The 22,182-nt window shown below is 42.7% G+C and overlaps 1 protein-coding gene across 4 annotated transcripts in view; it reads left to right on the top strand.

Annotated features, from left to right (window-relative positions):
- The window catches only part of ADAMTSL1 (ADAMTS like 1), a 402,391-nt gene that overhangs the window by 344,846 nt on the left and 35,363 nt on the right, over positions 1-22,182 (top strand). For 3 of the 4 annotated variants that reach the window (XM_077171393.1, XM_054652544.2, XM_077171395.1), the window contains 4 exons: positions 1,033-1,243; positions 4,863-5,042; positions 6,624-6,777; positions 8,020-9,160. In XM_077171393.1, the coding sequence (XP_077027508.1) occupies positions 1,033-1,243; positions 4,863-5,042; positions 6,624-6,777; positions 8,020-9,160 (1,686 nt within the window). Of the gene's footprint in view, positions 1-1,032; positions 1,244-4,862; positions 5,043-6,623; positions 6,778-7,056; positions 7,148-8,019; positions 9,161-22,182 lie in introns of all 4 variants that reach the window. The other variant, XM_077171394.1, reaches the window with a different exon arrangement.

Raw genomic sequence — 22,182 nt, 5'->3', positions numbered from 1 at the left:
TAATCACTTTCTTTAAGCTTCTGCCTGGATTTGCTTTCTTCAAAGATAAGCTCTCTGAGCCTTCCTTTTCCTGAATTTTTAATTTATTCTCTCAGCAATCAGTTTCAATAATGTCATGTTGGAAATGAAGCTACTCTTCAGACTTAGAAAACACAGCACTATCTGGATTTCATGCTTTCATTTTGGATGTGGGAGTATATCCAGGTCAGCATTGAGTTTTGCATGAATTTGTTAGGGAGGCTATTTTCTTATATTTTCTTCTGAATATAGGACTTATTTTTTGTGTATACATTTTTACATATCACTGAAGTGCTTTCTAGCGGAGACATGAGTGGAAGGCCTAGTGTTTTAAGGAATTTTCTGTGTTTACCTGACAGAATTAGGGGTTGTACAGTTCAAATAGAAGAAATCTGGTTTTAAGGTGATGAACACTGAAATACCATTATCAACAATCCTGTTGATGCGGGATTTACGTAGCTAGTTCAGAGAAGATTTACCTCAGTGATAGGTGTTCATCCAGGGGTTAAAGATGACCCCCTGCTTTCCCATTGCATCTCTCAAAGCTTTAGTACCTCCTATCTCAACAGCCTAGAAAAGTCAGTCAAGAATACCAAAGAAATTTGTGCTCAGCATTTCAGTTTTACATTCCTTTAATTAAACTTCTGTTAATATCTTCCTTTATTTTTTGTTCAAGATAGCGGGAGAAAATAGGTCAATTAAATCCACTCTATTTTGAAATACATTGTCCGTGCTCCTATAGACAAAAAAAAAAACCCTACTGTAGGCTACAAAACATTTCCTGTGATATTGCATGAATCCCAGAGACTTGCAGTCCAAGAACTTCTGACAAGAGATGAAAATGCAGAGCTGCAAATATTCATCTTAGCCTCATTCTCCAGCTACCCGAGGGACATTGATCTGAGAAGGAAAATTCCCTTTCATTTACTATTTCTTCATCTGTCATTATAATAAGAGAAAAATCAAAGTGATTTTTTTCTGTGCTTAAGATTGTCTCTGCTGACCCCTTCACAGATGGGAGATTGGGAATTGGAGCACTTGCAGTCTTACCTGTGGGGTTGGTTTGCAGACACGAGATGTCTTCTGTTCTCATCTACTATCAAGAGAGACCAACGAGACTGTGATTTTGGCAGATGAATTGTGCTCTAAACCCAAGCCATCCCTTGTGCAAGCCTGTAATCGCTTTGACTGCCCACCCTCCTGGTATCCTACAGAATGGCAAGAGGTAAGAATTTATGTGTAACCTCATTTTATGACTGCCTAAAGTCCTCATTGCACACATTTCAGTGCTCAGAGGGAGCACCCCTCCTATGGAGACAGGCTGGTCAACTGCAGTAGAGAGGATCCAAGGGAGAACACAGAGCAGCCTTACAGCTTATCAAGTGTGCCCACAAGAAAGCTGAAGAGGGACTTTTGACAAGGGCATGTAGCAACGGGGCAAAGAGTAATGGATTTAAACTGAAAGAGGGTAGATTTAGTTTAGTTATTAGGAAAAAACGTTTTAGTGTATGGGTAGTGAAGCAGTGAAGCATGTTGCTCCGGGGAGATGGTGGATGCCCCATTCCTGAAAGTGTTCAAGGCCAGGTTGGATGTAGCTTTGAGCAACCTGGTCTAATGGAAGGTGTCCCTGCCTAGTGGGGGGCAGAGGGGGTTTGGGGTGGGGCGGAACTAGAAGAACTTTTAGGTTCTTTCCAACACAAACCATGCTATGATTCTATGGTTTAACTTTAGCCCATCAACAGGAATCATTAATCATTCTGACAAGCCATTTAAAAACTGCAAAGTGTGCGGTTTTTGTTCTTAAAAAATGCATCTGTGTTTCCAGAAGTAAATAATGACTGTAGCTATTTCTAATGCAAAGTTATTGGAAAATCTTAACAGCTGGCTATAGATTTCAAACAAAAATATCTGGAATATATTGGTCAGCTGCAGGGACTGGACTTGGGTGAGCTATGTCTAGGTTTCTAGGAATACTAAACTAGAAGGATTAAGGATAAAAGAGTCTTTAAAGCATTTTGAGTACCTCATATGTTCTCAAATAATAATTTAGTTTAGTACAAGATACATTCCTCATGCTTCAGATTAAGAAATGTGTGTTAAACACTTCCCATTGGGAGATGCATGGTTTATTACAAAATATATAAAATTATATTATATTATAAAAATTATAAAAAATTCCTGTCAACACAATGGGTCTTTACAAGGCTTTCCATTTGTAGAAAGCACTCTGAAATAGTTTATTTGCTGAAATCTGGTTGCAAATACTTGTGTAATTCAAAAGACTTAAAGATGTTTCTTTAAATGGTTGTAATACTACAGTTTTAATAATACAACTGCAGGAATAAAGGATCTTTTAAATATTTCTGTGTCTTAACTAAATGCACTAGAATCTTTATCATTTTCAGTGGTATGCTTCTGGAGCAGCGTTTAAGCTTTCATTTTACAAGGTCTTATAAATATCTGTTCTGCATACCTGAAATGGGAGACATCCATTAGTAAATCTTCATCCACCTTTGTTTTATTACTGAATAAGTGCTAAAGTCTCAGTCCCAGCATTCTTCATTTGCTCCAGTGCTGTCTTTGCTTCAAAGATAATTAAAACAATGACTTTAAAACAAGGTCAGCATGGAAAAATTGGTGGTATTTTCTTTTATTTTCCTTTCTATTTCTAATCCATACCATAAAATGTCTCTTCAAGTGTCAGGCCTTAAAAGAAACTGAGAGACTGTATGAAAAAAAAAGTGTTTACTCCTTTTGCAAGTGCTTTATCTTACCATGGAAAATTAGCAGAGAATTAATTTTTGACAGTAAGGAAAAAACTATATTGTGGTATACCTTGAATAGAGAGCAGTGTAAAATTAAACCATATGGGAGATGATGGAAAGGAACTTGGGGGTCCTGGTCGATGGCAAGTTGAACATGGGTCAGCAGTGCCCTGGCAGCCAGGAGGGCCAACCCTGCCCTGGGGTGCATCAGGCACAGCATCACAGCTGGGCAAGGGAGGGGATTGTCCTGCTCTGCTCTGAGCTGGGGCAGCCTCACCTCCAGTGCTGGGGGCTGGTTTGGGTGTCACAATATGAGAAAGAAATTAAACTATTGGAGAGAGTCCAAAGGAGAGCAGTGAGGATCATGAAAGGCCTTGAGGGGAAGTAGCCGTATGAGGAGTAGCTGAGGTCACTTGGTCTGTTCAGCCTGGAGGAGACTGAGCGGAGCCCTCATCACAGTCTACAGTTGCCTTGTGAGGGGGAAAGGAGGGGCAGGCACTGATCTCTGTGGTGATCAGTGAGAGGACCCAAGGGAATGGCCTGGAGTTGTGTAAGGGGAGGTTTAGGTTGGATATCAGGAAAAGGTTCTCCCCCCAGAGGGTGATTGGGCACAAGAACAGCTCCTCAGGGAAGTGGTCACAGCAGCATCCTGACAAAGTTCAAGAAGTGTTTGGACAGTGCTGTCAGGAACATGGTGTAACTCTTGGGGCTGTCCTGTGCAGGGACAACACTATGTAAGTGAATAAAGTCCAAGAAGCAAGAAAATATATGTTTTGTATTATCTCTGGCAGAGTTGGAAGGGCACAGAGACTTCCTAAGATTTACTGATTGACAGTAGGAACATACTTTGTGATATTTGTAGTGAGTAACCCATTTGCTATCTTGTGTATGATATGATAAAAGTCCTTAGGTAACATTGGAATAATAGTTTTAATCATATTTTTCTTCCTCCTCAGGAATGAAACTTTTCTAAAATGAGAGGCTGATAGACATTTTCTTCTATTGAAAACTAATGTTTTTCTTGCTTAATTTTCTGGAAGCCTTTGAGCTTTGTACCATTCAAAATAAGTAAGACAAAAGCTAATTTTACACATTAAAAGAAACCAAATATAAAAATGTCTTTCTGCACTTCCTTTCTGTCTTTTAAAGAAAATGTTTATCCTAAATATTCAGGCTAACATTAAAGTTCATGCAGCTCTTTATCTCAGAGAGAAGGGCCTTTCATGACTGCAAGATTTTTTAAAACGCTCCCTTTTTAACTGCTTAAGTATACTTTTTAATACTTCTCCATATTATTGTCTGTTTCTCTTGAATAATTGCCATTTCACAAGCTATAAGCAACTCCTGGTCATGTCAATGTAATGCAAGCTCCCCCTTTCATTTGCTAGAAGAAAGGAGAAAAGGAGTTGAGCTGGCTGAACTGAGCAGAACTGGGAGTCTGTTACCAGCCTCAGGAAAAGGATCCTCGGAAAAAAGGGCTGAGCAACTTAAATTTACAAAAAATATTCAGGAAAACTACTAGATTTCGTTACTCAAAATTTCCTGCCCTGCTTAAGTAGAAAAACGGATGCAGAGAGGGATATTTACATTAAAGACAGAGGGGAGGTGTATTCTCTGGATATTAATAATCTCAATTTACTTATTTACTGCTGGACAAGACTTTTCCACTCTTTCTGACATGGTTAGTGTCAGAGCTCAGACACAGATGTTACTATGTAGATTCTCCACATCAAATGCCATTGTCTCATTTTCCAGGTGGAGAGGACAAATTTCCCACCTCCATACTTCAATGCTGACTCACTGACTGTTTCCATGTCTTTTGAAAGAATACCTTAAAACAGAACACTTCAGAAATACTGAAACAGTTTCTCTAAATACTAGCAAACTAAGCCGCTCCCCTTTTCCAAAATAAATTTGACATTTTTAAAAGCAGTCTACTTCGAGGTCTCTGAAATTTTTGTTTTATATTTTGTATTTGGCCAAGACCAAGTGTTGATTTCTACCCTAATTCACAAGTAATTTTTGCAGCAAGGAGGGTGGTGAGGGTATGGTGTGAGGTGGCTGTCTCTTTTCTCACAGTGTTCACAGACCTGTGGTGGTGGTGTCCAGAAGCGAGATACACTTTGTAAGCAGCGCCTGGCAGATGGAAGCTTGTTAGAGCTGCCAGAAACCTTCTGCCCCACGCCAAGGACCATTACACAACAAGCCTGCAAAAATGAGGATTGTCCCAATGAATGGCTTCTCTCTGACTGGACACAGGTATACTATTAGTTTGCATGAGCATTGTGCAGATCTTGGAAATGAAGTTCCTAAGCTAGTTGGGATAGAGGACCCAAATAAGGTCAGACTTCACAAACCATGTTATGCCCAGTTTTGTCCTGTAATCTGTCCCTGGTTGGGGATGCTGTCACTAGCTCCATGTTCCTCTGTGGTGTCTGCCTCCAGAGAGGCTTTAGCCATGTGGAGGTGATGTGCTTTAGCCATCTGACCAAACCTTTAGGACCCTTCTGGTGTAAACAACACATCCCTGCTCCAAACAATAAATCCCTGCCTCTGTCCCTGCCTATGCTTATTATTTCAACCAAGGCATCAATGAAGAGTAATCTTTATTACCCTAGGCTACATGCTCTTTGTTCCCAAAATCTAGCTGTTCTGATCTCAATAGTCTTTTCCTCTTGGGGTCACTCCAACCTTTTCCTATGATGAAGACAATAGAAACTAAGAGGAAGGGAGGGAACAGGAGAGGAAGGGAATGGAAAGGGGAAGGGAAAGGGGAAGGGAGGAGAGATATTATAAAAATACAATTTTACTTTATAAGGCCAAAGCAAGGGCAAAGGTTCATGGCAGTGAGTATGAAAATGATTCCACATCTTGCAGTCTCTGCCACCACTCTTCCAGTCCTCTTTCATGGAAGGTAGTGGAAATTGTCTTGTGGAAGTTGTAAAAGAAATGCCAATCACCCTAAGGAGCTGTCCCACCTGCACCCTTTTTATGGGGATCTGTCTGAGCATTTTACTCAAATTAGTGTATGTTTTCATAAGGTCCTCTGCCAGGAGACACATAGCCATTCTGGCAGTGAAGATTGTAATTACAGTCCTTTACCCATTTTCTAGTTCCTTTCACAGACTGCTGCTTTGTTCCAGTGCAAAGACACTGTCTGTATTTCTTTTTCCACAATGCTAAATGCATAAATATGAAATAGAATAGTCATGATGAAGTCCATCAAACCATGTCCACCTGTGCAACAAGCACTGCAGTCTGGTATTAGAGGGTTTATACCGTTCTGTGTAGGCCATGTGTAGTAACTACAAGGCTGAGGTAATTAATTGGTGACTAAAATATTCATCCCTTTATTATTCCTAAAGGGATTTGCAACAGCAAAGCTTAAAGATTAAGCTTAGGCTGGATTTTATCTGGCCCAGAATGCAACTGTGATCTGCAGCTCCGTGAGGTCTGCTCTTGGACATGAGCTGGAGTTTTTCCAGCCAGCAGACACAGACACATAGAAACAAAGCTTAAAGACTGGCTTCGAACTGTAGCACAGTACCATTAAAACAAGAGACACCATCTGACAGAAAAGAAGTGGTAACGAGAGAATGGAAAGAAATTAAGCCTTAAAGGCCAGAAAATAACAAGTATTTCATCTCCTTACTGTGCCTGCACTGTTTGTAGCTGCATGGTCAGATGCTGCTCTGCTTTTTTCTGCTGCAACATTTTGAAAACTGCAGCTGCTTTATCCTGTGGTGTGTGTATGCAATGTGGATATGGGAGCTGAGGAAGGAAGTGTGTGACATGGAGCACCTTTTTCATTTCTCCTAATGTTTCTCATCCTGTTCTTAGTGTTCAGTGAGCTGTGGAGAAGGCACACAGAGTCGAAATGCTATTTGCAGAAAGATGCTGAAAACCGGGGGCTTTGTTATCATCAATTCCTCACTCTGCCTCCCTTTGCCATTCTCATCCTTGATCAGGCCCTGTTCACTAGGCCCCTGTGCACGTAAGTGGAAAAGGTGTTTGGCAGTGTCTGGGGAAAAGGGATTGGAAGTACTTTACTAAGAAATCCATGCTATTTCCTGCTTCACAGCCTGTTTTCACGCTAGTATTACTAAGTCTTGTAGAGTGGGTTTTTCTGTCCGTAAATAAATCAAGCCAGTGGAGAAGTGCTGCAGATTTCACTAATGGAGCTGGATATGAGCCAGTGTGCTGGAAGGGAACTACTAGTTTCTGGAAGAACTGGCTCAAAATTCTGACCAAAATCTAGATCTTAATTTCACAGCTGGAATGTAGAGGCTCAGACACACAGCACAGCAGCTGGAGGGCTGGAGCAAATAAACTGTCTGCTAGACCAGCTGCAAGGAAAATGGTTGGTAAGGGATTTTGCCAACGATCATTTAGAAACCTGTTATTTCATTATGTCACTCCAAATCCTCTATGACCTGAGATTGCTAATGAACCATGCAACACAAGTTAGATTTATGTTGGTAGTATTTTATGTTGGTAGTTCATGCATTTGTTTTTGCCCATCACAAGTCCCCCTGTATACTCTTCCCTAGTTTACAGTAAGCCAACTGGATATGTGAAAGTCAGCCTAGCTTCAGCTTGCTTCTGAAACTGCTGAATGTAAGGGTATGTAGGGAGAAAAGAAGATCTGATGTTTAGAACTAAAGCTTAGACCAAATTTTACATGGTATTTACTAGTAATATGCCTATGCAGCTTAATTTAGTGCTTCATACTAAAGATCTCTGACACAGAGATCAGTAAACCAGAAGAACACACTGAACTAGTGAATTTTAATAGTATTTACCATGTTTTTAAGCCTAGCTCAGAGAGTTTTTTCCTGTCCAACATTACACCTTGAGGTAGCAAGACTCTCATTCTACCTTACTGTTGTGAGCTGCAAGATCATGTTGCCTTTGAAAGTTTGGATGATAAACACTTGTCTATTCAGTGCATCTCTTAAATAACAGTCTTTAGGTACTTTAACAAGAACTATGTTTCTGCTGAAGTTTTCTCTCTCCCATAAAGCTTTTATCCCTGGATATTTGGTTTCTGCATATACTCTAGGCTACTTTCACATTCCTGAAGTGTGTCTTGTTATTCCTCTTATTTTGATTTTTTTAGTTTAATGTCCAGCAACTGGTGTCCAGTTTCTCCCATTACTGTCTAATGGGCCAAATGAATGTAAACTAATTGCTTTGTTTAATGGTATCATATACTAATTATATAATGATATTTCAGGGCACAACAGACCAGCTCATAAGCAAAGCCCCTATATTATGGCTGTAAAGCAAGTTTACATCCAGACAAGGAAGAAGAAGAAATTGCACTTCATTGTGGGTGGATATGCCTACCTGCTGCCCAAGACTTCTGTTATTCTCCGATGCCCTACCAGGAGATTCCGTAAATCAATGATCACTTGGGAGAAGGATGATAAGAGGCTTATCAGTTCAGCTCACATCACCATTGTACCCTTTGGGTACATGAAAATCCATCATCTGAAACCTTCAGACACTGGGACATACACCTGCACAGCAGGGCCAGCCCGGGAGCATTTCATAATTAAACTGATCGGAAGCAACAAAAAGATCATTTCTGAGCAGCCAGCTGGTATTAGGGAGGAAGAAGCCATGAGAAAGGCTGGCTTAAACGATGCCTTGCGAACAGAGGATAAACATCTCAATGGGATTTTCTTCAATGGCAGCAAGGCTGAAAAGCGAGGGCACCTTGCTAACCCCAGCAGATGGTATGACAATATTGTCTCGAGGCTGCTACAGCTCAGGGGTTGGCCAGCAGAAAGTTTGGAGTCCTGGGAATCCCAGGAGTCTGTGGAGAGAAATGCATCCTCAGAACAGGACCAGAGCCAGGAGCATAGCTTGCCATTTACTATGGTCACAGAGCAGAAACGCTTGGATGATATCATAAGAAATTTGTCTCAACAGCCTGAGGAGCTTAAAGATATCTACACTGAATATCTTGTTGTGCATCTGGCTCATGAGGTTTTCAGGAGCTACTTGGACCACCAGGAATCTGTCCTTAAAGCACCAAGGCGAAAAGTTGATTCAGCCTCAGTGGAGTACCCTTTCCACAGACGTGTTTCTGGCTTTACCAGCTCCCTGAGGACATCATCTGCTGAAACATTTATTCCCACTTCTCTAGACCTGGCAAATGGTTTGCACAGGCCTCATCAAAAGCCTGCCATCCTCCGAAAGATTTCAGCAGCACAACAACTTTCTGCTTCAGAGGTTGTCACCCACCTGGGACAGACAGTGGTCCTAGCAAGTGGCACACTGAGTGTGCTGCTTCACTGTGAAGCAGTGGGAAACCCAAAGCCCACCATCAGCTGGGCTAAGAATGGAGAGGAAGTGAAATACAATGATAGGTAAAGCATATTATTTAACTTTTAAGAAAATAATTGATATTTTGACTCATCACGTTCCCTGTGTTACTGTCTGTCAGTCCCATGGACAAAACCATGTTTTGCTGTAGTCTGATTTCATAACAGAAAGAAGGGCAAGTGCATGTGAATTGGTAAATGGGTTAAACAGAGCACTGTAAATCTTCAGCAGGGTCAGGATGCCGGGTCAGACTGGTGTGGCAGACAGGAGCCATACTTCTGTTTGAGTAAGTAAAAAATAAGGGATTGTAAAGTACTAAAGGACCTAAGTGCCTAATACAGTCAACAGAGCACTCTGCATCCAGAAACTGGGAGTCTTAATTTATTTTCCCATCTGAAGACGGAGATTTTTGCTATGAAGATTGATATAGAGATAAGAAAACTGGTCATTGGTTGTTGCTATTATCCTCTGTTGGAGCTGAAATTGCATTTCTCCTAGTGCTACAGGAGGGCTTGACAGACATGGTTGTGGTAAGAGAAGATGGAGGAGATGAGGCTTTTGCCTTCCACATTATATATCCATACATTAAAGTGCCCCAGGATAAGCTTAAAAGGGCATTACAATCACCATTTACTGTGTATGTTCTGATGAAGGCTGTAAATTGTGGAACCACACCTCATGGCTGTCTGCAGCTTTGCTGTCGTCTCAACAGATGGATCATTTAGCATTTGTCCTCTCATGTGAATTGGTGAATCCTAACCTGTTTAAATTCCAGAATGCTGGTCCCAGGTGTAACCTGAGAATTTGACATAACAAACTGCTTTTATCAATATGCCAGAAAAATTATGCTGTTTTTCCTTCAGGTGGCCTTTACTTTCTGATCCCTCCACATTATTCATTTGTGTGGAAGAGCACACAAAAAGGTTATTTTCAGTACAAGTTGTCTGTTTAACTGTGTTGATAACATACATTCTTCTCATGTGTATGCTTGGGATTTTATATTTTGGTTCTGTCCTGTGAGAAATCATTATATAAGAACAGGAAAAGACTGTAGTAGGCAGTAATAATGAGCAACACAGTACAACAAAGTTGTCAAGGGATCTGCTAGCAACTCCTTCTGCACAAGATACTGACCTCAGCTAAGATACATACATTTAGTCATAAGATCATGGGAAAAGATGGAGTCAAGACAAAAATTAATTTCCAGTGTGGTGCCCTTGGATCATCCAGTAGAGTCTTGATTTAGGTAAAATTGCCCCTTCTATACAGTTATGAAATTATTTTCTTAACTTCTTCTTTATTTTGACTATTGAATCAATGAAAAAGTAATTGCTTTCTATAATGATCTGAGTTTCCTGGTTCTTGCCTCTCTGTCTGAAGGCTAGTAAGTATATTAAATTGAACCCAAAAAAACTCCCCAAAAAACAGTAACTTTTGAAGAGGTAGAGGTCACTGAGGACAAGAATGTACCTCTGGTGGAAATCACATACAGTCATAATCATGACTTGGACATACAGAATCCCTTCATTTGGATATATTCCTGTGAAAATATCTGTAGGCCACCCCCAAAACAAGTTTCATATATAAATTTTCATCTATTGGGTATATCCCATTAGAATTGGGCCATTAAGTTGAGGATTTTTCTCTACTTGAAATGACTGTAACTTCTGTGGCAACAATGAAAGGGAAGGGATGTTACATGAAGCTGATGTATGAGGAATGCTGAACACTACAGCCATGAGAAATTGGCAAGTTTATTTCACACCCTGTAATCTTTCATGGTATCACAACATGTGGATTAATTTAGCTGGTAAGAGACACTTATATGATTCCTGAAGTTTTATTTCAGATTTTTTTATATATAATTTCACAACTCTTTTTCAATCCTTTTTTCTTTCCCATTCAGTTTGGCTGAAATAGCCTTAAATATTGTGTTTTGTTTCTGAATTACCAGTCAGTTGTCTGTGTGCTCAAAATTTCTATCAAAAAGTCTGAGGAAAGTATCATTTCTTTTCCAGTTAGTGGCATAAATCACTGACAACTCTTCTTTAAATATTGAGGCAGTTTCTGCTTTATGAACTTCCTTCTGTACTCATCGTTTATAGTTCCCCCAGGCTGGTGTGTGGGGGAAGAAATGAGCATGCTCTGAGCTTCAGGCACAGCTCAACACTATATCTTTGGAGCTAATGAAAATTTAGAAATCGTGGTGTGAAAAAAAATTGTTCTGTGGATTTATATGCTGGGTTCTTTAAGATCAATATTCTGGTTTTCGCTTAGAAAGCTCTTGCTGCCTGTCAGTCAGCTGTGTCAATGGAAGCTGCAGTTTAAGCAAACTTAGAGTGTACTGCTGTAAACTGCAAGGCCACAGATGTAAATGTGTGGTGGTGTCTGGTATGTTTGAACTGTCCTTCAGCTCTGCAGTTTGGTTTTTTTTGTACTTTCCCAATCATTGAATGGAGAAGAGGATTTGCCAGTCCACCTCTATCTTAATGGGAATAAGGAAATAAACAGAGGTGGGCTTTCTTGTACCAGTATCAGAGAGAGACCCTTCTTCTGAGAATGGCCAAAGAGCAGTGCTGAAGTTCCTCAGGTCACACCCTATATACTGAGTTTATAGATTTATAGATTTGTTCTATAGATATAGAATATACTGAGATTTCAGAAGTACTTGGTTGCTATTGCAATTCTTAGAATATAGGCTGCCAGTTTTAGGTTGGGTGACAGCTACCTGTTTTGTATAGACAAACCACTGAGATAAAGACATTCACTTTTACACATTGAGGCCGTGGATTTTGTCTGAGCCAGTGATATCCAATAATGATGGTTGATGTATGGTTCTATTCTCATAGCCCCATTCCATGAGCTTTTTCATCCACCCAGAAGTATGAGTCCTACTGCATGGCTATCCTTGCAAAAATTAATTTTCTTTGGCTTTAGTCTAGGTACAGTCACAAAAAGATGCAACCTAGGTCCCCAAAAAATGCTGGTTTTCAGTTACTCAGTAGAATGAAAACATATGACACAAATAGCTGCAACAGTTTAAAATATCTCTGCTTCCAGTAAAAGATCCCCAACTTGTGTCTGCCTATTCAGTCTGAGTGCTTATTTACAGAAAAGTCCACACTCTCTCCTAAGGTTAAAGAGTCAAGCTAACACCAGCATGGGTTCTGAATGCCATTTCAGAGCCTACTAGTATCCATACCAGAGTTTTTTCACTGCTGTGTATGTTGGAAAATGTTTCATTTTAAAGAAAATTCAGATTAAATTCCTTAGGAAACGTTTTAAAAGCGAAAAATCTTTGAGGAATTTATGCACTGTTTCATAAGCCTTGCAAGTATGCTGCAATTGCTGTCACTGGGGATCCATTAGTGCTTGATAATTCAACTTCTCTAAAACAGACATAAATTTTATAAGAGGACATGAAGCAGCATGTGAACAGTAAGTGGTATGGAGTTAGGTGTTTGCGAGGTGTTTGTTAGGTGTTTGTCTGATTTAGTCATTGATATATGTCCTGCAAAATATGTTTTTGTCTTGGAGGCAATGCAGTGTGGAGCAACTGAGATGAGACTGATTAAATATTAAGCTGTATTATTTTCAGTCCATAAATGAGATTCTGAAGACATGCTGGTGACATAAAGAATTGCTACAGCTGGCTGTTTTTTTTCTCAGCCCTGACAAGCAACTCAATACCTAACAAAAATAGCAATCTATGAGCAAATAGGGAATTCAGCCAAAATAATTCTATACAATGAGGAATGATAAAGGATCTGCTTTCAAGAAAAGCAGCTATGCCAAATTGTGATGCACAAATAACAGAATTATGGAAAAGAAGAGGACATTATGTTTGTTTGTGGAAAAGGACATTAAAACTTGGGTTGAGAGGATAGGAGGATGGAGCTGTGTTGGAGTTCTATTTTTTAAAAAGGCAAGTATCTACCTGGACTACCTCTATTTTTAAAATATTTTTGCTGGATCTTGAGATGACTTAAGCTGACAGAGAGAGGTTTGTGTCAGGAGAGGTGGTGATTAATAACAAACAAATTATGCATCCTTGTGTTTTATAAGACGCAATATTAGGCAAGATCTTTCCTCAGCCTGAAGATGTCAGAAACATTAATTAAAACTATTTTAGGGGTCTTGTAAGTATGAGTTTGTTGTAGACTGAAGATCTGCCTATATACTATATTTGTAGACATGCAGACAGAGCACACAGAACTTTTAAATGTTACAGGCTGTTATAATTTGGGACAACTTCTGAAGATTTAATGAATTCCATGTAATGATTGAAGCAGTCGGTGTTAAACTAAAAATTTATGTGTGATATGGAGATACATGCTAAGATTAGTTTTCCAAGTAAAAAAAATCTGTTAGTTGCTGTCACCGTTAGTAGTGACTATCTAGTCAGCCCTGCTTATGACTAAGAAGAAAAACATCCTTGACAGCAAAAATGGGAAGGCAATTATTTCAGCCATTGGTGGTTTTTTAGCTGTGAAAGCACAGATGCAATTTTAGAAGTATTAATGTTTGTTTTGCAAATGTGCATTTTTCTAAGCATTTACTAAACTTGTTTAAAAACAGGCATCTCTTTTATTGATAATGACTATTTTTCTTATTACGCACAAAAGGGTAAAACAATAATGTTAACTCTGGAGTTTTTCTCCTATAATAGATTTTGCTGGGTGGCCCTAATCTGGTTTGGTTTAGAGATCTACCACCCACAGTGTTGTACAAAACTGAATATCTGTGGCTTATTTGTCCATGAGACAATAGTTTTTATTGTGGTGATGGGAGTGTAAAGAAACTCATCAATTCCAGGATCTGTGAGCAGATTTCTATTGCATGTGTTTTACAGGCATATCCCTCCCCCAGTTGCACCCTTGCCACCCACTGTCAATCACAGACTCAATTAAGAGTTTACAAGCAACAACTGCTGAAAGTTGCTGATGAGAACAGTAGATTTTTTCTACAGTTTCAGCTAAAAAGAAAACTCAGAGAAAGGAGCAACAATCATGAAACACAGTGTGATGAAAACAAGAGTACATAAGCACAAACCCATGGACTGAATTCTTGCTGAAGTAGGTGTATACCAGTGATGCAGTGCCCGATTTCGGGGAGAAAGCTTAGCCAGGCTAGCTCAATTCTCCCTCAGGGCCGTGCCACCTCCCTGCCCACTCCCTGCCCAGTCACCGACCGGCAAGGGCAGCGGTGCAGCCAGAGGGTGGCCGACAGTTCTGACTGTGGACAGATGGATTGGCGCACCAAGCTCGAGATAAAGCAGCAGGAAAGGTCCTTTGTATGCGTCTCCAAGAGGCTTTATTCTGAAGGGGACAAAATACCTCTGAAGGGATGCAGTGACAGTAGAACCAAGAACAGTACAATGATACAACTTATAAAGGGAGGAGGCCTCAGGGGAGCAGACAACACAGGAACAAACCAGGGGAGAACAGAGGAGGAGCACAAGGCGGGATCACATCGCCTCAGAACCAATGAGGGGTACAAGAACCCTCTCCCAAAACCTATAGGAATCCAGAGATTACATAGATGACACAGAGCGTTCTAGAATGAGAGGTTGGGATTCCACTTAAATGACAAGGCAGAGGGCAGGGCTACAATGATAGACATAGAAGGATCGGGAATTAGGGATAGGTATTTGTGCTAAGAGACAGGAAAGGGGGCAAACAGCATTGGGCTAAACCAACTGTGAGGGGGTTGCTAGGAACGAACCATTCAAACATACTCTTTTAGTGATGTGAATGACTGCAGAAAGAAGGAGAACTAAAACAACCCATAAAATACCTTTCACAATTGAGGACATCCACCTGAATATGCCCCAGTTCTTAATAGGTTTTGGAACCAGTCCCTGGTCTCTTCCTTGATGGTGTGCATCATGTCCTTCATTTTGTTGACTAAGGCATAGATATTCTAGATTTTGTCTGTGATGTTTAAGCAACAGAGTCCTTCAAACTCTTGGCAGCCATGCCTGTGCACTAGAAGAGTCTGAAGTCTATGGCCACACAATTTTGTAGTGTGGCCTGCCTTGTTGCTCCCTCATTCTCTAGGAGGTCACTGAGAGCAACTGAGGTCAAGTTGGCCTCTTTCACCCCCCAGCACTCTAGGTAGCCCAATTCACCTAGCGCTTTTGCTGCTGCTGCTCACTGCAAAAAGGCAGAGATGGCAGCTCTTTTTGGAAGTGACCAGTGGACAATTTCGGAGTCACAATGCTCGTCAAATTCTTTAATGCTACATTTTTGGACTGCCAAATGGTTAGATTTAGATTGCCATTAAAACTCTGGGTTTGGTTTGGCACAAACAGGGGCAGCTGTACGATGGTGCATGGGCCTCAGATGAGAGGGGATTCCTGCTCAGGCCCACAAATTAAAAAGACATTCCTTTGCCCACAAATTAAAAAGACACCATTTGGCAGCTTGAGCAGTAACTGATTTTTACTTGATGAGATATTCAGGTGTGTAATGGATTGACACCATTTTGCTGCCTGAAACTCTTTTTTATGGATCTTAACAGAAGTATAAGATTTGGAGTAATAAGGCGGTTTAAAAATTAATTGAACATAATAGGGTGCAACAGAGGAGTTCAAATTCAGTGGGCTCTTTTTCTAAATCGAGTAACTCAGAAGACCACCTGCACCATAAAATGAAAGGGTCTGTAATAGGAACATAACATCAATAAACAAGTGGCGGATTTTTACCAATTTCATTAGTGAGGGCCCTGAGCTGAGCTGGATACTGATTAAAGGAAAAGGGAATCCCCACCAGGCACATTGACACGGGGTCATCCAGAGCAGCTATAGACAGACACAGATGGTCCCGCTGAAGTGCATGGGCAAGGGTAACCCAGACATTGTCCTTCAGCTGCGGGACAGTCCATGCCTCTGGGGACTGGTCCAGCAGCATCAGGAGCCACAGATGTCTCCACATTTTCATGACCAGAATGGATATTGCTTAAAGAAGAGAAAAATAACATGTGGGAGACTCAACGCAAACTTTCAGTAATTGTGATATAAAGAAAGCATAAAATTCATAACTCCTCCTCCCTTCCCGGTGCCTTTTACGATTTGAGGCCACTGATACATCAGTGGGATTGTTCGAAGGGGGTGGGGTGGTTGTGTTGCTGTCCTTGCCCCTGGATGGAATATGGGGCTTGACACACTTGCGTGGGATCCACCTAAGGCCCGAAAGAGTGGACACACAAGCATATCCACACCCCCAGGTTATTAATTCGAAAGGTCCTCTGGTCTCACGGATCTCTGGATCTTTCACCATGACTGGCGGCTGCTCTTTGAATTCTAGCATCTTATTTTGATGGAAATGTCTTATTACTGGGGGGTTCAGGTTCTCAAAGGAGTAGTTCAAGAAACTAATGGTGAACAGTGCCTTTGAGATCCTGATATGTGGGTATTTTATCTTAACATCCCCTCTCTAATGTTCTAACATTTTCTTCAGATTCTGATGAGCTCATTCTATTACTGCCTGGCCAGTGGGGGAGTATGGAATCCCCAACCAATATTGAACCCCCCATTCCAGCAGGAAATCACCAGACACCCTGGAGGTATAGGCCTGCCCGTTGTCTGTTTTAATTACCCTAGGGATCCCAGGGTGGAGAAGGCTTGCACTATGTATTTCTGTGCATATCCGGCCTTCTCCCCTGTGTGGGCTGAGGCGTAGACTGCACCAGAGAAAGTGTCCACCGAAACACACACATAAGTCTTCCAAACTGAAACTGGGGAATGTGGTTGACATCTGTCTGCCACACCTTGCAACTTCAGGAGTTCTCTGGAGTTCACCCCTGCCCCCATAGATAGTAATGAAGACTCCAAGCAGTTGGGGCATGTGGCCACAATAGCTCTTACCTAGTAACACCTAAGATGGAACTGATGGACCAGACCAGGCACATTTTGATGGAATTGCTGATGGCTAAGTTTGGCCTGATGGAAGATGTTACCTTAGACAGCCAGCTGCAATGGGGTGGCCAGGGCATCAGCTCTTTGATTCCCCTCTGCAATGAAACTGAGGAGGTCAGAGTGCAATCTCACATGCATTATGTAAAATGATTGCTCTCTTGGTGGGAAACCAGCTGTATAGGTTTTGAGAGCAACCTAAAAATCACTGGGTTCAAGACCTCCCTCAGCACTGTGTGCTCTGTCCTAAATGTAAGCCGAATCGGTGACAATATTGATTGGCTCTGTGAATCTTTCAAAGACCCTGATGACTGCGTCCAACTCAGCTTGGAGGAGAGCTCCAGCTTGGAGGAGAGCCCTCAACAATCTTGAGGAGAGCCCTCAACAATCTTAACCTTGGTTTTCCACTGCTGAGTTTGGGGGTCCTTCCAAGTCATTACTGACTTGTGAGAACTCCCAGACACGTCAGTTATAATTGTGAGGGTCTTAAGAGTCTTACAGCTTTGTTTCTCTTTTGGGACCAAATTAAATTCCGTGTTAAACAATTTGTGGCCTGGATTATGGATGGATAATTTTCCAGGGTAGCTATCAAGGGCGAATTGTAGATTTACATTATCTCTTAACAGTTGTTCTAAAATCTCGTTGGTCAGTTTCCCAGTGGACAGCTTGATAGGTATGAATACCTATGAAATCACATGAATACCATGAATACACTCAAAATCACACCCCGCCAACAAATGCATGCATGCCCTGGCTTTGCTTATCAGCTGGGCCATCAGCTCTTGTGGCCATGTGATGCTCTTGGACAATTGATGGCCGAGGAACATCCACTCTACGATTAAGAGGGGGTCCCTTTCACCTTTGTCCCACTGAAAAATCAAGCTATACAAGTGTGGCAGCTTCTCCAGGATGATAAAATTAAATGGAAGCTCCAGCCAGCAGCAATGGGCCTGCCAACTTTCCAGTGCCAGTTGGACCTTTCCCAGTGCGTCTTTTGCCTCCTCGGTCAGAAGCCTGGGGGCATCCATCTCCTCCCCTCCTTTTAATAAGCTGAAAGTAGGAGATAGATCTCCCATGGTGAGCCCAGCCAGAGACTGACCCAGTTCAAAGACCCACACAACTGATGGAGATCCCTAAGATCTTGGGCTTGTTGCAGATCACCAACTTCTGTGGTGTTATTCAGTTGGTGATCTCAAGACCAAGATACCTCCAGGGCGGCAGCCTCTTCACTTTTTCTTGTTGAAGCTTAAATCCTGACACTGACAAAGCAGTAACAGTTTCATCAAGAACCTGTGTTAAGTACGTTGTCATTGGGGGCACACACTAGCACATCATCCATATAATGGTAGATGATGCACTTCCCTGCTCTGGCATGCACTGAGGATAGGATTCTGGCAATGTCCTGGAAGATGGAAGAGGAGTTCTTCATCCCTTGGGAAAGAATATGCCAGTGGGTAGCGCCTCACGGGAGCCTCTCGTTTGATGGAGGGAACCAAGAACTCCAAACATGGGGCATTGGCTGGGTGTAGAGAAATTTGAAAGAAACAATCTTTGATATCAATTACTGCCAATTTCCAGTCTTGCGGGAGCATTGAGTCAGACGGCATCCCTAGTTGGAGAGATCCCATGTCTTTGATGACTTCATTTATTTTTCTCAGATCGTGAAGGAGCACCACTGTCCTTCCCCAGCTTTTTGATGATGAATACCAGGGAATTCAAAGGGCTGTTTGTTTCTCTGATACTACCTTTTACTAGCTGCTCCTCCATGAGCTGAGTGAGCGCACATAATTTCTGTTTGCTCAGCACCCACTGATCTATACAGACAGGTGTATCAGTGAGCCAGTTCAGTTTCTGAGTAGGGCACTCTTCATCAGTGGCTACACTCAAAAAACCTGGGCAGTCTTAGGGATCTCAAGCCTGACTCCTGACTGGTTCATGGCGTGTCTCTCCCACAGAGTGAATTTGGAATTTAACATAAATGGGCATACTTGAGCCAATTGCCTATCAGGTCCCGTAATTAGTACAATGCTCTTAGACTGCTTTGCCAGTTAAATTCTCCCTTCACCTTGAACCTCGCTTCCCACATCCTGCAGCTCCCAGTGTGACAGCCATTTGTGTGGAGAAATGTCCGTCACATCCACCCCTGTGTCCATCATCCCTTGCAGTTGTATAGAATGCCCCCTACTCTTAAGGCCACACCAAATGAGGGGCTTGTCCTCTCCCACTGCCTTGGTGTAATAAACTGAAAGGTCCAGGTCATTGAACAGCTGTTGAGCAAATGGAATGGCCTGAGCAATGACCGGGCCTTTAGGAAGAGGCAGGGATGGCAGGGATAGACACAATGTGCCAGGAGAATGAGATACCCCAGAGTAGGTGGTATAACTCCCAGCTCAAAATCTCAGTGTCAGGGGGTGTGTGTTTTGAGTCCCCTACAACAAGGTACTTACAACCCCGCCAGTAGAGACCCTTGACCTTTTGACAAATCACAGTGTCCTGTCCTGGGTCTACATGGATTTCATGCCAGTACGGTGAAGAAAACATCATAGATTGGGTTAATTCAAACCTGAACAGCTCTGTCTTGTCCTGGGAAGTGAAAAAACCAGAGGGACCATCATTAAGGTTTTCATTAACAACCACCCTGCGCTCTACACAGGGCAGGTCCACGCTCCCACACTAGTTTTAGGAGGGTTGTTTCCTCCCCTTCCTCCTCCTCCCCCTCCCCTCTTCGGTGGTACTGGAGGAGCTTTCCCTAAAAACGGACAGTCCTGAATCCAATGTCCTGGCTGTTTGCAATGGAAGCAGTAGTACTTCCTCGGTGGAGTGGCTGCTGGAATGGTGCCCATAACTGTGGCTGTCTTTTCTTTGATGGTAACTCTCTTCTGCTGTTCTGCTGGTCTTGCCCTTGCTTTCTTAGTACACTCTTCCATAATAACGTCTAATGAGGGTGGCAGTGTCAAGGGAAGGGTGAGGATGATCTTTCTGCACTCCTCATTGGCATTTTCCATGACCACTTCCAGGATGATTTTCTCTTGGATTTCTGGTTTGGCCACCTTCTGCTTAACAACCACCCTGATCCTATCTACAAAATCTAGAAAGGTCTCATCAACACATTGTTTCAAAGACATAAAACTGGGCAAGGGCTCTTTTGTTGGCATAGTTTGGAAGCCTTTTGACCAGCTTCCTTTATATTGTTGAGGACAACCTTAGGGCTTTTTTGGTCTGCTTCCAAGCCAGCGCCCAGTCACCCTCTCCAACTAGCTGACTTATTGTGATGGGATTGTCATCTAAATCAGTTGCTGCTTCAGTGTTGCCCCAAAGTTGAGGGAGGAGGTCGGCAAGCAGTCCCTTCCAGACGTTGAGCCACAGCCGATACTCAGATGGTATGAGCAGGCTGGAAAAGATTTGTTTCAGATTACCTGGGACTAAGGTGTTTGCCAATAATGTTGTTCTTAAGAGGCCCTTGAAATATTCACTGTACCAGCCAGCCTCCTTCTGAGTCTTGTACAAGTCTGTGATGTTCTGGTAGGAGAAAGGCACCCACTTGGGATGCCTCCCACTACTGTTGTAAGTTAGTGGGGGAGTGAAGATGACATCACCGTCATTGTTCCACCCTCGGTTTCCCACTGCCTCACCCACAGCCCCCATATCACGGTAGGAACCAGAAGGAGGAGCGTGGGAAACTGGAAGTGGGTGGGGCTGGCAATGGAACCTGGAGGCAGAGCAAGGACTAGTTTGGGTGGAGCAACTGAAGGCAGTGGGAACTGGGGATGGAACTTACGGAGGAGGAGCACTGGGAGGACCCATGGGCAGAGCCGAATTGATTGACACCAAGGAATGGAAGGAGTCAGGAACATAGGAGGGGTTTGGGGATAGGAAGGAGCAGGTTTGAGGGGATGGGACAGGGAGAAAGGGATTGTGGGGAGAAGAAACACAAGCCGGGGGGCCACTTCATGTGGTGACCGCCATCTTGTGTTCCTTTTTCAGTGTTCAGGAAGGTGCCATCTTGGAGATAAACTGTGGGATTCATAACTGGGGAAGAGGGTGAGGTTACAGGGACTGGGCAAAGATCCCTGACAGTGGGGCCAACACTGTCAGGGCACAGGTACTGAGGAGGTCATGGGGAACCAGGGAGACAATCCACAACTTGGGGGCTACCCTGCGCCTTCTCTGGGTGGTTTGCTCCCCCCAGTCTACCCAATATGGAACAAGGGGGATGAGAAACAGGGGATGAGGAACAAGTGGTCTTGGGGTGAACTGGGGATGATCTCTGTTTGTTTCTCCACTTTCCTTCTAAAATCTTATGTACTTCATTGCATTTTAATGAAAATATGAAAAAATTCATCCCCCAATGAGTCGCCCTCTTTAGTTTTTATTGTGAGCTTGGCTCCCACTCCATTCCAAAATGCGACATCTTAACATCTTGGGGGGTCACATTCAGAAAATGGAAAAACAACCATCTTACAAATCTCTTCAACTGACTCTTAGAAAACACCATTCCCTCACTCTCCAGGGAACTCACAACTTGGAGATAAACTTTCTGCTGTGGGGTTGACATTCTGGCACCCATACTGCCAACACAACTTTTTCCTCCAAACTTCCAAGGCTAAAAGGAACAAACTAAAGAAAAAGGGTCCAAGGAATCATCAGGGGTGGGATGCTAATGCGATGCACCACACTTCCCCTAACCTGGGAATGCACCCACACCCAGCCCGTGAGCACCCAGCTGGGTCTGTCCCAGCTGTCAGGATACTGACCAATCCGATGATCTTCGGAAAGAATGACGTTGGGAATGGTCCTCACCCAGGAAGGGTCCTCCTTATGTCCACCACAATGCGTAGAAGGTTGTCCCTTCCTCTCCTGGGAGCCGCAGTGACCAGAAAGCAGGCAAGCTGCTCAGGGGTGCTGATGATCCAATAAGCTTCACAACCCTGACACCTTGGGTCTGGGGGACAGCTCTTGTGTGGGCTCTGGCCACAAGAGGGAAGGCTGCACGTTGGGTGCCAAGCAGACACAGCGTCCGATTTCGGGGAGAAAGCTTAGCCGGGCTAGCTCAATTCTCCCTCGGGGCCGTGCCACCTCCCTGCCCACTCCCTGCCCAGTCACCGACCGGCAAGGGCAGCGGTGCAGCCAGAGGGTGGCCGACAGTTCTGA

Source organism: Agelaius phoeniceus, chromosome Z, assembly GCF_051311805.1.
Source record: "Agelaius phoeniceus isolate bAgePho1 chromosome Z, bAgePho1.hap1, whole genome shotgun sequence".
Taxonomy (NCBI): domain Eukaryota; kingdom Metazoa; phylum Chordata; class Aves; order Passeriformes; family Icteridae; genus Agelaius; species Agelaius phoeniceus.
Note: the sequence above shows the minus strand (reverse complement) of the source record. Positions and strands in the feature narration are given on the sequence as shown.